This window comes from Leiobunum rupestre, chromosome 6 (genome assembly GCF_980474605.1).
Source record: "Leiobunum rupestre chromosome 6, qqLeiRupe1.1.hap1, whole genome shotgun sequence".
NCBI classification, from domain to species: domain Eukaryota; kingdom Metazoa; phylum Arthropoda; class Arachnida; order Opiliones; family Sclerosomatidae; genus Leiobunum; species Leiobunum rupestre.
The window spans coordinates 31,032,728-31,050,492 of NC_143389.1; the positions used below are offsets into that span (position 1 = coordinate 31,032,728).

The 17,765-nt window shown below is 30.5% G+C and overlaps 1 protein-coding gene across 1 annotated transcript in view; it reads left to right on the forward strand.

The window, feature by feature from the left end:
• The window catches only part of LOC149940609 (uncharacterized), a 101,278-nt gene extending 87,218 nt beyond the window's left edge, over positions 1–14,060 (forward strand). Inside the window, exon 3 of the mRNA XM_090179336.1 lies at positions 13,998–14,060. Within this exon, the coding sequence (XP_090035462.1) occupies positions 13,998–14,060 (63 nt within the window). The remainder of the gene's footprint in view (positions 1–13,997) is intronic.
• The last annotated feature ends 3,705 nt before the right edge of the window (positions 14,061–17,765 follow it).

The window sequence follows — 17,765 nt, forward strand, 5'->3', positions numbered from 1 at the left end:
AGCAATTGATTAACAAATCAATAAACTTGAATAATTATTGATATAAATAAGCCTGGCAGCTCTATTTGTTAACCACACTAAGAAAATAAATATAAATTTTGAATTAATTCCAGCTCCAAAATCCATTTATCTCTCAAATTGCCGTGTTGAAATGCCAAATTTTGGTAAATTTCTTCAGTCAAACGGGGTTTTGAAGATACATTGACACTAGCAATTGATTAACAAATCAATAAACTTGTATAATTATTGATATAAATAAGTCTGGCAGCTCTGTTTTGTTAACCACACTAAGAAAATAAATATAAATTTAGAATTAATTCTTAAGAATTATGGATATTTCCAGCTCCAAAATCCATTTATCTGGCACATTGCCGTGTTGAAATGCCAAATTTTGAAGATACATTGACACTAGCAATTGATTAACAAATCAATAAACTTAAATAATTATTGATATAAATAAGCTTGGCAGCTCTGTTTTGTTAACCACACTAAGAAAATAAATGAAAATTTTGAATTAATTCTAGCTCCAAAATTCATTTATCTGGCAGATTGCCGTGTTGAAATGCCAAATTTTGGTAAATTTCTTCAGTCAACAGGGTTTTGAAGATACATTGACACTAGCAATTGATTAACAAATCAATAAACTTGAATAATTAGCGATATAAATAAGCCTGGCAGCTCTGTTTTGTTAACCACACTAAGAAAATAAATATTAATTTTGAATTAATTCCAGCTCCAAAATCGATTTATCTGTCAGATTGCCGTGTTGAAATGCCAAATTTTGGTAAATTTCTTCAGTCAAACAGGGTTTTGAAGAAACATTGACACTAGTAATTGATTAACAAATCAATAAACTTGAATAATTATTGATATAAATAAGCCTGGCAGCTCTGTTTTGTTAACCACACTAAGAAAATAAATATAAATTTTGAATTAATTCCAGCTCCAAAATCCATTTATCTGTCAGATTGCCGTGTTGAAATGCCAAATTTTGGTAAATTTCTTCAGTCAAACAGGGTTTTGAAGAAACATTGACACTAGCAATTGATTAACAAATCAATAAACTTGAATAATTATTGATATAAATAAGCCTGGCAGCTCTATTTGTTAACCACACTAAGAAAATAAATATAAATTTTGAATTAATTCCAGCTCCAAAATCCATTTATCTCTCAAATTGCCGTGTTGAAATGCCAAATTTTGGTAAATTTCTTGGTTTTGAAGAAATATTGACAATAGCAATTGATTAACAAATCAATAAACTTGAATAATTATTGATATAAATAAGCCTCGCAGCTCTGTTTTGTTAATCACACTAAGAAAATAAATGAAAATTTTGAATTAATTCTAGCTCCAAAATTCATTTATCTGGCAGATTGCCGTGTTGAAATGCCAAATTTTGGTAAATTTTTCAGTCAACAGGGTTTTGAAGATACATTGACACTAGCAATTGATTAACAAATCAATAAACTTGAATAATTATTGATATAAATAAGCTTGGCAGCTCTGTTTTGTTAACCACACTAAGAAAATAAATATAAATTTTGAATTAATTCCAGCTCCAAAATCCATTTATCTGTCAAATTGCCGTGTTGAAATGCCTAATTTTGGTAAATTTCTTCAGTCAAACAGGGTTTTGAAGAAATATTGACAATAGCAATTGATTAACAAACCAATAAACTTGAATAATTATTGATATAAATAAGCCTGGCAGCTCTGTTTTGTTAACCACACTAAGAAAAAAAATATTAATTTTGAATTAATTCCAGCTCCAAAATCGATTTATCTGTCAGATTGCCGTGTTGAAATGCCAAATTTTGGTAAATTTCTTCAGTCAAACAGGGTTTTGAAGAAACATTGACACTAGCAATTGATTAACAAATCAATAAACTTGAATAATTATTGATATAAATAAGCCTGGCAGCTCTGTTTTGTTAACCACACTAAGAAAATAAATATAAATTTAGAATTAATTCTTAAGAATTATGAATATTTCCAGCTCCAAAATCCATTTATCTGTCAAATTGCCGTGTTGAAATGCCTAATTTTGGTAAATTTCTTCAGTCAAACAGGGTTTTGAAGAAATATTGACAATAGCAATTGATTAACAAACCAATAAACTTGAATAATTATTGATATAAATAAGCTTGGCAGCTCGGTTTTGTTAACCACACTAAGAAAATAAATATAAATTTTGAATTAATTCCAGCTCCAAAATCCATTTATCTGTCAGATTGCCGTGTTGAAATGCCAAATTTTGGTAAATATCTTCAGTCAAACAGGGTTTTGAAGAAACATTGACACTAGCAATTGATTAACAAATCAATAAACTTGAATAATTAGCGATATAAATAAGCCTGGCAGCTCTGATTTGTTAACCACACTAAGAAAATAAATATAAATTTTGAATTAATTCCAGCTCCAAAATCCATTTATCTGTCAAATTGCCGTGTTGAAATGCCTAATTTTGGTAAATTTCTTCAGTCAAACAGGGTTTTGAAGAAATATTGACAATAGCAATTGATTAACAAACCAATAAACTTGAATAATTATTGATATAAATAAGCTTGGCAGCTCGGTTTTGTTAACCACACTAAGAAAATAAATATAAATTTTGAATTAATTCCAGCTCCAAAATCCATTTATCTGTCAGATTGCCGTGTTGAAATCCGAATTTTGGTAAATATCTTCAGTCAAACAGGGTTTTGAAGAAACATTGACACTAGCAATTGATTAACAAATCAATAAACTTGAATAATTATTGATATAAATAAGCCTGGCAGCTCTGTTTTGTTAACCACACTAAGAAAATAAATATAAATTTAGGATTAATTCTTAAGAATTATGAATATTTCCAGCTCCAAAATCCATTTATCTGGCAGATTGCCGTGTTGAAATGCCAAATTTTGGTAAATTTCTTCAGTCAAACAGGGTTTTGAAGAAACATTGACACTAGCAATTGATTAACAAATCAATAAACTTGAATAATTATTGATATAAATAAGCTTGGCAGCTCTGTTTTGTTAACCACACTAAGAAAATAAATATAAATTTTGAATTAATTCCAGCTCCAAAATCCATTTATCTGTCAAATTGCCGTGTTGAAATGCCTAATTTTGGTAAATTTCTTCAGTCAAACAGGGTTTTGAAGAAATATTGACAATAGCAATTGATTAACAAACCAATAAACTTGAATAACTATTGATATAAATAAGCTTGGCAGCTCGGTTTTGTTAACCACACTAAGAAAATAAATATAAATTTTGAATTAATTCCAGCTCCAAAATCCATTTATCTGTCAGATTGCCGTGTTGAAATGCCAAATTTTGGTAAATATCTTCAGTCAAACAGGGTTTTGAAGAAACATTGACACTAGCAATTGATTAACAAATCAATAAACTTGAATAATTAGCGATATAAATAAGCCTGGCAGCTCTGATTTGTTAACCACACTAAGAAAATAAATATAAATTTTGAATTAATTCCAGCTCCAAAATCCATTTATCTGTCAGATTGCCGTGTTGAAATGCCAAATTTTGGTAATTTCTTCAGTCAAACAGGGTTTTGAAGAAACATTGACACTAGCAATTGATTAACAAATCAATAAACTTGAATAAGTATTGATATAAATAAGCCTGGCAGCTCTGTTTTGTTAACCACACTATGAAAATAAATATAAATTTTGAATTAATTCCAGCTCCAAAATCCATTTATCTGTCAGATTGCCGTGTTGAAATGCCAAATTTTGGTAAATATCTTCAGTCAAACAGGGTTTTGAAGAAACATTGACACTAGCAATTGATTAACAAATCAATAAACTTGAATAATTAGCGATATAAATAAGCCTGGCAGCTCTGTTTTGTTAACCACACTAAGAAAATAAATATTAATTTTGAATTAATTCCAGCTCCAAAATCGATTTATCTGTCAGATTGCCGTGTTGAAATGCCAAATTTTGGTAAATTTCTTCAGTCAAACAGGGTTTTGAAGAAACATTGACACTAGCAATTGATTAACAAATCAATAAACTTGAATAATTATTGATATAAATAAGCCTGGCCGCTCTGTTTTGTTAACCACACTAAGAAAATAAATATAAATTTTGAATTAATTCCAGCTCCAAAATCCATTTATCTGTCAGATTGCCGTGTTGAAATGCCAAATTTTGGTAAATTTCTTCAGTCAAACAGGGTTTTGAAGAAACATTGACACTAGCAATTGATTAACAAATCAATAAACTTGAATAATTATTGATATAAATAAGCCTGGCAGCTCTGTTTTGTTAACCACACTAAGAAAATAAATATAAATTTAGAATTAATTCTTAAGAATTATGAATATTTCCAGCTCCAAAATCCATTTATCTGTCAAATTGCCGTGTTGAAATGCCTAATTTTGGTAAATTTCTTCAGTCAAACAGGGTTTTGAAGAAATATTGACAATAGCAATTGATTAACAAACCAATAAACTTGAATAATTATTGATATAAATAAGCTTGGCAGCTCGGTTTTGTTAACCACACTAAGAAAATAAATATAAATTTTGAATTAATTCCAGCTCCAAAATCCATTTATCTGTCAGATTGCCGTGTTGAAATGCCAAATTTTGGTAAATATCTTCAGTCAAACAGGGTTTTGAAGAAACATTGACACTAGCAATTGATTAACAAATCAATAAACTTGAATAATTAGCGATATAAATAAGCCTGGCAGCTCTGATTTGTTAACCACACTAAGAAAATAAATATAAATTTTGAATTAATTCCAGCTCCAAAATCCATTTATCTGTCAGATTGCCGTGTTGAAATGCCAAATTTTGGTAATTTCTTCAGTCAAACAGGGTTTTGAAGAAACATTGACACTAGCAATTGATTAACAAATCAATAAACTTGAATAAGTATTGATATAAATAAGCCTGGCAGCTCTGTTTTGTTAACCACACTATGAAAATAAATATAAATTTTGAATTAATTCCAGCTCCAAAATCCATTTATCTGTCAGATTGCCGTGTTGAAATGCCAAATTTTGGTAAATATCTTCAGTCAAACAGGGTTTTGAAGAAACATTGACACTAGCAATTGATTAACAAATCAATAAACTTGAATAATTAGCGATATAAATAAGCCTGGCAGCTCTGTTTTGTTAACCACACTAAGAAAATAAATATTAATTTTGAATTAATTCCAGCTCCAAAATCGATTTATCTGTCAGATTGCCGTGTTGAAATGCCAAATTTTGGTAAATTTCTTCAGTCAAACAGGGTTTTGAAGAAACATTGACACTAGCAATTGATTAACAAATCAATAAACTTGAATAATTATTGATATAAATAAGCCTGGCCGCTCTGTTTTGTTAACCACACTAAGAAAATAAATATAAATTTTGAATTAATTCCAGCTCCAAAATCCATTTATCTGTCAGATTGCCGTGTTGAAATGCCAAATTTTGGTAAATTTCTTCAGTCAAACAGGGTTTTGAAGAAACATTGACACTAGCAATTGATTAACAAATCAATAAACTTGAATAATTATTGATATAAATAAGCCTGGCAGCTCTGTTTTGTTAACCACACTAAGAAAATAAATATAAATTTAGAATTAATTCTTAAGAATTATGAATATTTCCAGCTCCAAAATCCATTTATCTGGCAGATTGCCGTGTTGAAATGCCAAATTTTGGTAAATATCTTCAGTCAAACAGGGTTTTGAAGAAACATTGACACTAGCAATTGATTAACAAATCAATAAACTTGAATAATTAGCGATATAAATAAGCCTGGCAGCTCTGTTTTGTTAACCACACTAAGAAAATAAATATTAATTTTGAATTAATTCCAGCTCCAAAATCGATTTATCTGTCAGATTGCCGTGTTGAAATGCCAAATTTTGGTAAATTTCTTCAGTCAAACAGGGTTTTGAAGAAACATTGACACTAGCAATTGATTAACAAATCAATAAACTTGAATAATTATTGATATAAATAAGCCTGGCCGCTCTGTTTTGTTAACCACACTAAGAAAATAAATATAAATTTTGAATTAATTCCAGCTCCAAAATCCATTTATCTGTCAGATTGCCGTGTTGAAATGCCAAATTTTGGTAAATTTCTTCAGTCAAACAGGGTTTTGAAGAAACATTGACACTAGCAATTGATTAACAAATCAATAAACTTGAATAATTATTGATATAAATAAGCCTGGCAGCTCTGTTTTGTTAACCACACTAAGAAAATAAATATAAATTTAGAATTAATTCTTAAGAATTATGAATATTTCCAGCTCCAAAATCCATTTATCTGGCAGATTGCCGTGTTGAAATGCCAAATTTTGGTAAATTTCTTCAGTCAAACAGGGTTTTGAAGAAACATTGACACTAGCAATTGATTAACAAATCAATAAACTTGAATAATTATTGATATAAATAAGCCTGGCAGCTCTGTTTTGTTAACCACCCTAAGAAAATAAATATAAATTTTAAATTAATTCCAGCTACAAAAACCATTTATTTGGCAGATTGCCGTGTTGAAATGCCAAATTTTGGTAAATTTCTTCAGTCAAACAGGGTTTTGAAGAAATAGTGACAATAGCAATTGATTAACAAATCAATAAACTTGAATAATTATTGATATAAATAAGCTTGGCAGCTTTGTTTTGTTAACCACACTATGAAAATAAATATAAATTTTGAATTAATTCCAGCTCCAAAATCCATTTATCTGTCAGATTGCCGTGTTGAAATGCCAAATTTTGGTAAATATCTTCAGTCAAACAGGGTTTTGAAGAAACATTGACACTAGCAATTGATTAACAAATCAATAAACTTGAATAATTAGCGATATAAATAAGCCTGGCAGCTCCGTTTTGTTAACCACACTAAGAAAATAAATATTAATTTTGAATTAATTCCAGCTCCAAAATCGATTTATCTGTCAGATTGCCGTGTTGAAATGCCAAATTTTGGTAAATTTCTTCAGTCAAACAGGATTTTGAAGAAACATTGACACTAGCAATTGATTAACAAATCAATAAACTTGAATAATTATTGATATAAATAAGCCTGGCAGCTCTGTTTTGTTAACCACACTAAGAAAATAAATATAAATTTTGAATTAATTCCAGCTCCAAAATCCATTTATCTGTCAGATTGCCGTGTTGAAATGCCAAATTTTGGTAAATTTCTTCAGTCAAACAGGGTTTTGAAGAAACATTGACACTAGCAATTGATTAACAAATCAATAAACTTGAATAATTATTGATATAAATAAGCCTGGCAGCTCTATTTGTTAACCACACTAAGAAAATAAATATAAATTTTGAATTAATTCCAGCTCCAAAATCCATTTATCTCTCAAATTGCCGTGTTGAAATGCCAAATTTTGGTAAATTTCTTCAGTCAAACGGGGTTTTGAAGATACATTGACACTAGCAATTGATTAACAAATCAATAAACTTGTATAATTATTGATATAAATAAGTCTGGCAGCTCTGTTTTGTTAACCACACTAAGAAAATAAATATAAATTTAGAATTAATTCTTAAGAATTATGGATATTTCCAGCTCCAAAATCCATTTATCTGGCACATTGCCGTGTTGAAATGCCAAATTTTGAAGATACATTGACACTAGCAATTGATTAACAAATCAATAAACTTAAATAATTATTGATATAAATAAGCTTGGCAGCTCTGTTTTGTTAACCACACTAAGAAAATAAATGAAAATTTTGAATTAATTCTAGCTCCAAAATTCATTTATCTGGCAGATTGCCGTGTTGAAATGCCAAATTTTGGTAAATTTCTTCAGTCAACAGGGTTTTGAAGATACATTGACACTAGCAATTGATTAACAAATCAATAAACTTGAATAATTAGCGATATAAATAAGCCTGGCAGCTCTGTTTTGTTAACCACACTAAGAAAATAAATATTAATTTTGAATTAATTCCAGCTCCAAAATCGATTTATCTGTCAGATTGCCGTGTTGAAATGCCAAATTTTGGTAAATTTCTTCAGTCAAACAGGGTTTTGAAGAAACATTGACACTAGCAATTGATTAACAAATCAATAAACTTGAATAATTATTGATATAAATAAGCCTGGCAGCTCTGTTTTGTTAACCACACTAAGAAAATAAATATAAATTTTGAATTAATTCCAGCTCCAAAATCCATTTATCTGTCAGATTGCCGTGTTGAAATGCCAAATTTTGGTAAATTTCTTCAGTCAAACAGGGTTTTGAAGAAACATTGACACTAGCAATTGATTAACAAATCAATAAACTTGAATAATTATTGATATAAATAAGCCTGGCAGCTCTATTTGTTAACCACACTAAGAAAATAAATATAAATTTTGAATTAATTCCAGCTCCAAAATCCATTTATCTCTCAAATTGCCGTGTTGAAATGCCAAATTTTGGTAAATTTCTTGGTTTTGAAGAAATATTGACAATAGCAATTGATTAACAAATCAATAAACTTGAATAATTATTGATATAAATAAGCCTCGCAGCTCTGTTTTGTTAATCACACTAAGAAAATAAATGAAAATTTTGAATTAATTCTAGCTCCAAAATTCATTTATCTGGCAGATTGCCGTGTTGAAATGCCAAATTTTGGTAAATTTTTCAGTCAACAGGGTTTTGAAGATACATTGACACTAGCAATTGATTAACAAATCAATAAACTTGAATAATTATTGATATAAATAAGCTTGGCAGCTCTGTTTTGTTAACCACACTAAGAAAATAAATATAAATTTTGAATTAATTCCAGCTCCAAAATCCATTTATCTGTCAAATTGCCGTGTTGAAATGCCTAATTTTGGTAAATTTCTTCAGTCAAACAGGGTTTTGAAGAAATATTGACAATAGCAATTGATTAACAAACCAATAAACTTGAATAATTATTGATATAAATAAGCCTGGCAGCTCTGTTTTGTTAACCACACTAAGAAAAAAAATATTAATTTTGAATTAATTCCAGCTCCAAAATCGATTTATCTGTCAGATTGCCGTGTTGAAATGCCAAATTTTGGTAAATTTCTTCAGTCAAACAGGGTTTTGAAGAAACATTGACACTAGCAATTGATTAACAAATCAATAAACTTGAATAATTAGCGATATAAATAAGCCTGGCAGCTCCGTTTTGTTAACCACACTAAGAAAATAAATATTAATTTTGAATTAATTCCAGCTCCAAAATCGATTTATCTGTCAGATTGCCGTGTTGAAATGCCAAATTTTGGTAAATTTCTTCAGTCAAACAGGATTTTGAAGAAACATTGACACTAGCAATTGATTAACAAATCAATAAACTTGAATAATTATTGATATAAATAAGCCTGGCAGCTCTGTTTTGTTAACCACACTAAGAAAATAAATATAAATTTTGAATTAATTCCAGCTCCAAAATCCATTTATCTGTCAGATTGCCGTGTTGAAATGCCAAATTTTGGTAAATTTCTTCAGTCAAACAGGGTTTTGAAGAAACATTGACACTAGCAATTGATTAACAAATCAATAAACTTGAATAATTATTGATATAAATAAGCCTGGCAGCTCTATTTGTTAACCACACTAAGAAAATAAATATAAATTTTGAATTAATTCCAGCTCCAAAATCCATTTATCTCTCAAATTGCCGTGTTGAAATGCCAAATTTTGGTAAATTTCTTCAGTCAAACGGGGTTTTGAAGATACATTGACACTAGCAATTGATTAACAAATCAATAAACTTGTATAATTATTGATATAAATAAGTCTGGCAGCTCTGTTTTGTTAACCACACTAAGAAAATAAATATAAATTTAGAATTAATTCTTAAGAATTATGGATATTTCCAGCTCCAAAATCCATTTATCTGGCACATTGCCGTGTTGAAATGCCAAATTTTGAAGATACATTGACACTAGCAATTGATTAACAAATCAATAAACTTAAATAATTATTGATATAAATAAGCTTGGCAGCTCTGTTTTGTTAACCACACTAAGAAAATAAATGAAAATTTTGAATTAATTCTAGCTCCAAAATTCATTTATCTGGCAGATTGCCGTGTTGAAATGCCAAATTTTGGTAAATTTCTTCAGTCAACAGGGTTTTGAAGATACATTGACACTAGCAATTGATTAACAAATCAATAAACTTGAATAATTAGCGATATAAATAAGCCTGGCAGCTCTGTTTTGTTAACCACACTAAGAAAATAAATATTAATTTTGAATTAATTCCAGCTCCAAAATCGATTTATCTGTCAGATTGCCGTGTTGAAATGCCAAATTTTGGTAAATTTCTTCAGTCAAACAGGGTTTTGAAGAAACATTGACACTAGTAATTGATTAACAAATCAATAAACTTGAATAATTATTGATATAAATAAGCCTGGCAGCTCTGTTTTGTTAACCACACTAAGAAAATAAATATAAATTTTGAATTAATTCCAGCTCCAAAATCCATTTATCTGTCAGATTGCCGTGTTGAAATGCCAAATTTTGGTAAATTTCTTCAGTCAAACAGGGTTTTGAAGAAACATTGACACTAGCAATTGATTAACAAATCAATAAACTTGAATAATTATTGATATAAATAAGCCTGGCAGCTCTATTTGTTAACCACACTAAGAAAATAAATATAAATTTTGAATTAATTCCAGCTCCAAAATCCATTTATCTCTCAAATTGCCGTGTTGAAATGCCAAATTTTGGTAAATTTCTTGGTTTTGAAGAAATATTGACAATAGCAATTGATTAACAAATCAATAAACTTGAATAATTATTGATATAAATAAGCCTCGCAGCTCTGTTTTGTTAATCACACTAAGAAAATAAATGAAAATTTTGAATTAATTCTAGCTCCAAAATTCATTTATCTGGCAGATTGCCGTGTTGAAATGCCAAATTTTGGTAAATTTTTCAGTCAACAGGGTTTTGAAGATACATTGACACTAGCAATTGATTAACAAATCAATAAACTTGAATAATTATTGATATAAATAAGCTTGGCAGCTCTGTTTTGTTAACCACACTAAGAAAATAAATATAAATTTTGAATTAATTCCAGCTCCAAAATCCATTTATCTGTCAAATTGCCGTGTTGAAATGCCTAATTTTGGTAAATTTCTTCAGTCAAACAGGGTTTTGAAGAAATATTGACAATAGCAATTGATTAACAAACCAATAAACTTGAATAATTATTGATATAAATAAGCCTGGCAGCTCTGTTTTGTTAACCACACTAAGAAAAAAAATATTAATTTTGAATTAATTCCAGCTCCAAAATCGATTTATCTGTCAGATTGCCGTGTTGAAATGCCAAATTTTGGTAAATTTCTTCAGTCAAACAGGGTTTTGAAGAAACATTGACACTAGCAATTGATTAACAAATCAATAAACTTGAATAATTATTGATATAAATAAGCCTGGCAGCTCTGTTTTGTTAACCACACTAAGAAAATAAATATAAATTTAGAATTAATTCTTAAGAATTATGAATATTTCCAGCTCCAAAATCCATTTATCTGTCAAATTGCCGTGTTGAAATGCCTAATTTTGGTAAATTTCTTCAGTCAAACAGGGTTTTGAAGAAATATTGACAATAGCAATTGATTAACAAACCAATAAACTTGAATAATTATTGATATAAATAAGCTTGGCAGCTCGGTTTTGTTAACCACACTAAGAAAATAAATATAAATTTTGAATTAATTCCAGCTCCAAAATCCATTTATCTGTCAGATTGCCGTGTTGAAATGCCAAATTTTGGTAAATATCTTCAGTCAAACAGGGTTTTGAAGAAACATTGACACTAGCAATTGATTAACAAATCAATAAACTTGAATAATTAGCGATATAAATAAGCCTGGCAGCTCTGATTTGTTAACCACACTAAGAAAATAAATATAAATTTTGAATTAATTCCAGCTCCAAAATCCATTTATCTGTCAAATTGCCGTGTTGAAATGCCTAATTTTGGTAAATTTTTTCAGTCAAACAGGGTTTTGAAGAAATATTTGCAATAGCAATTGATTAACAAATCAATAAACTTGAATAATTATTGATATAAATAAGCTTGGCAGCTTTGTTTTGTTAACCACACTATGAAAATAAATATAAATTTTGAATTAATTCCAGCTCCAAAATCCATTTATCTGTCAGATTGCCGTGTTGAAATGCCAAATTTTGGTAAATATCTTCAGTCAAACAGGGTTTTGAAGAAACATTGACACTAGCAATTGATTAACAAATCAATAAACTTGAATAATTAGCGATATAAATAAGCCTGGCAGCTCTGTTTTGTTAACCACACTAAGAAAATAAATATTAATTTTGAATTAATTCCAGCTCCAAAATCGATTTATCTGTCAGATTGCCGTGTTGAAATGCCAAATTTTGGTAAATTTCTTCAGTCAAACAGGGTTTTGAAGAAACATTGACACTAGCAATTGATTAACAAATCAATAAACTTGAATAATTATTGATATAAATAAGCCTGGCCGCTCTGTTTTGTTAACCACACTAAGAAAATAAATATAAATTTTGAATTAATTCCAGCTCCAAAATCCATTTATCTGTCAGATTGCCGTGTTGAAATGCCAAATTTTGGTAAATTTCTTCAGTCAAACAGGGTTTTGAAGAAACATTGACACTAGCAATTGATTAACAAATCAATAAACTTGAATAATTATTGATATAAATTAGCCTGGCAGCTCTGTTTTGTTAACCACACTAAGAAAATAAATATAAATTTAGAATTAATTCTTAAGAATTATGAATATTTCCAGCTCCAAAATCCATTTATCTGGCAGATTGCCGTGTTGAAATGCCAAATTTTGGTAAATTTCTTCAGTCAAACAGGGTTTTGAAGAAACATTGACACTAGCAATTGATTAACAAATCAATAAACTTGAATAATTATTGATATAAATAAGCCTGGCAGCTCTGTTTTGTTAACCACCCTAAGAAAATAAATATAAATTTTGAATTAATTCCAGCTACAAAAACCATTTATTTGGCAGATTGCCGTGTTGAAATGCCAAATTTTGGTAAATTTCTTCAATCAAACAGGGTTTTGAAGATGCATTGACACTAGCAATTGATTAACAAATCAATAAACTTGAATAATTATTGATATAAATAAGCTTGGCAGCTCTGTTTTGTTAACCACACTAAGAAAATAAATATAAATTTTGAATTAATTCCAGCTCCAAAATCCATTTATCTGTCAAATTGCCGTGTTGAAATGCCTAATTTTGGTAAATTTCTTCAGTCAAACAGGGTTTTGAAGAAACATTGACACTAGCAATTGATTAACAAATCAATAAACTTGAATAATTATTGATATAAATAAGCCTGGCAGCTCTGTTTTGTTAACCACACTAAGAAAATAAATATAAATTTAGAATTAATTCTTAAGAATTATGAATATTTCCAGCTCCAAAATCCATTTATCTGTCAAATTGCCGTGTTGAAATGCCTAATTTTGGTAAATTTCTTCAGTCAAACAGGGTTTTGAAGAAATATTGACAATAGCAACAACAGTATCTAATTGTTTCGTATCTCCTAGATTATCGCCCAGCGGAAGTCGTTGTTGCTGTGTCATCTCTGCGTAACATTGGATCTTCTATAAAATTGTTTCTAATTCGCCGCAGTAAACGGATTCAGTCTACGATCTTTAATTCCCGTCGAAGGACAGTACTCCGCTGACGCCACGGTTTTGTCTCTTGGCCGTTTCTACATTTTCTCGTTTTCCTCGAAGAATCAGTTTTTTTATTACCGCGACGCGGTTCTGCAGTTTTTTTTTATTTTTAATATCAACATCGGCGTACCTACTCCAGAAATCTCGGTATTTTTTACAATCTTGTACGCCCGAAAGCCAAAGAAAGAAAAAAAAAAACATATCAAAGTGACGTCATACACAGAGGACATATAAGCGGTTTCACAAGCTCACTCCGGTTAGAGTGCCAGTGAATGTCAACAGTATCTAATTGTTTCGTATCTCCTAGATTATCGCCCAGCGGAAGTCGTTGTTGCTGTGTCATCTCTGCGTAACATTGGATCTTCTATAAAATTGTTTCTAATTCGCCGCAGTAAACGGATTCAGTCTACGATCTTTAATTCCCGTCGAAGGACAGTACTCCGCTGACGCCACGGTTTTGTCTCTTGGCCGTTTCTACATTTTCTCGTTTTCCTCGAAGAATCAGTTTTTTTATTACCGCGACGCGGTTCTGCAGTTTTTTTTTATTTTTAATATCAACATCGGCGTACCTACTCCAGAAATCTCGGTATTTTTTACAATCTTGTACGCCCGAAAGCCAAAGAAAGAAAAAAAAAAACATATCAAAGTGACGTCATACACAGAGGACATATAAGCGGTTTCACAAGCTCACTCCGGTTAGAGTGCCAGTGAATGTCAACAGTATCTAATTGTTTCGTATCTCCTAGGTAATATTGTATCTTTTTTTACTATTGTTATATTTAAGTATAGTAATCACTGGTACTCTCGTTAAATCTAAGCCTATTAACTGAAAAAATGTCAGATCAGCAATCTATTATTAAAGAACTTCAGTTAATGAGGTCTGAAAATAAGGCGGAATTCTTAAAAATTAGATCGGAAGCTAAAAATGACAATGCTAGCATACTTAAGAATTTTGAGACCATTAACGACGCAATTAAAAAATCTAATACGAAAATGGACACCATTTGCAAACAACTTAACAACCATGAAAAAAGATTAGAAACCCTTGAAACCCAATCTGACCAAATAAATACACTCGAATTTGAGGTCGGAAATTTTATGACTAACACTGAAGATAAACTTAGCGAAAAAGATAAGGAAATTGCTGAACTCCGAAACCAGATAGACTCTCTTGAAATCGAAAAACGCAAAAACAATATTGTAATATCCGGTCTTCCTGAAACAGCAGGAGAGAATAGAAACAAACTTGCACAAGACGTTTATAATATCTTAAAAGAACTCTTAGGCCTAGAAATTAATATAGCTCCACACCAAATATTTCGAAGGGGTGAAAACCGTCGAATTATTTTAAAACTAGACAATGCTCAAATCAAATCAGACATAATGCGAAACGCCTTTAAACTCAAGGGTTCTAAAATCTTCTGTACTCATGATTTTACTATTCGTCAAGACACAGCCCGATTCCACCTTAGAAATTTTATAAAAGAAAATGGCAGTGACCAGGCCAAATTTAAATCTAACTTTCTAGTTGAGTTCAGTGGAAATACTTACTATTACAATGAGGCTAAAAACAGTGTTGAAATAAAGAAATAAATCGAATATATCCTTTAGTGTGCTATCGTATGTTAATAAAACTCTCCAACACCCCATGAAAATTGTTTACTGTAATATACAAAGCGCCAATTGCAATCTTTTAAAATTAACTAATCAACTAAATGTAAAAAATGTTAATATATACGCCTTATCTGAAACATGGTTTCGTAATGATTTTCATTTTTATCTTCCAAACTACACCTACGTTGGTATTGGAGACAGGAAAGGCGGGGGTGTAGGTTTTTATGTCAGTGATCAAATTAAATTTAATGCTATTCCAAACGCATGTTTTTTTAACAATGACATTGAGAGTTACGCTATAAAAGTTATCCCGGATAATCTTGCACTTGTCGTTATCTATAAACCGCATGGCGCTAATTTTAATTCATTCCGGAATTATTGCGAAATTATTGCCACTCAATTAGGAAATAGTAAAGTCAATAAAATAATAGGTGGAGATTTTAATCTCGACTTTAACGTCCTATCCCCCTGCTCAGTTGCAGTAACGGACCTGTTTTCGAATTACGGATTGACAAAAAGAGTCGACATCTCCACTCGTGTAACTGGTTCCACTTCCAAATGTATCGACAACGTATTCGACAATTGTTGTGCTGCTGTTGAGGTGCTCGAGACTCGAGAGGTATCTGACCACTACCCCCTTATCGTTAATCTTGATTCAAATGAAATACGCGACTTAACTGTCAAAATTAGAGACCTTAGTGCTAAAAATCTAAATTCATTTAAAAACTGTATTTCAAAAATAAACTGGAACATTATGTACAACATGAACGATGTAAACCAGGCGTACGATTTCTTCGAAATAACTTTAACAGAATTATATAATAAAATCTTTACTTATAAATATATTAATAAAAACTCAGATTCCTGGATAAATTTTGACCTTAAAAAAATCATAAAAATTAAACACAATCTTCATAAAATCTCTAAAAAATACCCTACTCTCACTAATATAGCTAATTATAACTCCTATCGGAACTTCTGTAATAATCAGGTCAGGAACGCCCGAGTCTCGTTTATCTCGAAAAAATTTTCGGAAGCCAAAAACTGTAAAGAAAAGTGGAAAGTCATAAACCGAGCAACTGCCAAGAATGAAACCAGTAATACTCCAGTTTCTATCACCCCGAATGATTTTAACAAACATTTTACTTCCGCCGTTACACATAGAAAAAACCTTGATTTAACCATCGAATGCCCTAAGAATAACTCAACGTTCGCCCTTTATGACGTCTCAGCCTCTGAAATTGAAGATACTATTAATTCTCTCCCTCCGAACTCTGCTCCTGGTTACGACGGTATCCACCCTAAAACAATAAAATGTGCTGCTAAGTATTTATTACTTCCGCTAGTCTTCCTGATAAATCTTTCTTTTACAAGTGGAATATACCCCGATAAATTAAAAAAAGCCAGTATAACTCCCATCTTTAAAAAAGGCGATCCAAACAATCTAGCTAATTATAGACCGATTTCAGTTTTATCCACAATAGCAAAAATTTTCGATAAATGTTTCTACAGTAGGCTTAACTCATTTTGTAACAAACATTCCCTTCTGTCCAGGAATCAGTTTGGTTTTAAAGCGGGAACTGGCACTGATTCAGCCATGACCAAAGTGTATAAAGATATACTTAGCGCCTTAGATAGTGGTCTATATTGTATAGGCATTTTTCTGGACCTCGAAAAAGCATTCGATAGTGTTCCGCACGAAAGGCTAATTAAAAAACTAGAATTCCTGGGTATAAGGGGGCTCGGTTTACTGTGGATAAAAAGTTACCTTTCAAATAGGAAGTGCTGTACAAAATTAGATAACTTATTTTCGGCGTTCGATGGGATTACAATTGGGGTCCCTCAAGGGTCGATACTATCCCCCTTACTTTTTAACCTTTACATTAACGATCTAACTAGCAAAATTTTGAAAGGTCTCTATTTGTACGCTGATGATACTATCTTATTACTCAACCATTTTAACCTTCAAAAACTTGTCGAAAATGCAAATTCAGCCCTAAGTATAATTAATTCTTGGTTAAACAAAAATGGTCTAAAATTAAACACGTCTAAAACTGAGTATATTGTTTTTAAAAATATAAATAAAAATGTAGATAATAATCTATGCGTTTTAAAAATCGGAGGAGACTTAATTAAACGAGTGACGTCATATAAATATCTAGGACTCTGGTTTGACGAACATTTAGGTTTTGGTAAACAAGTTGAGGAAGTTTCGAAGAAAATTAACGCAGCAAGCTATAAAATTTATCAATGCAAATTAATGTTTCCGAGAAAAACATTATTCGAAATTTACCATGCTCTGTTATATCCCTATTTAATTTATGGCGTACAAATATGGGGTAATACGACACAAAACAACCTAAACAGATTACAAGTAATCCAAAAAAGAGCGCTGAGAAATATATTCAACGTAGACTGGTTGGCTCCGACTAAACCACTATTTAAAAAATGTTCATTGTTA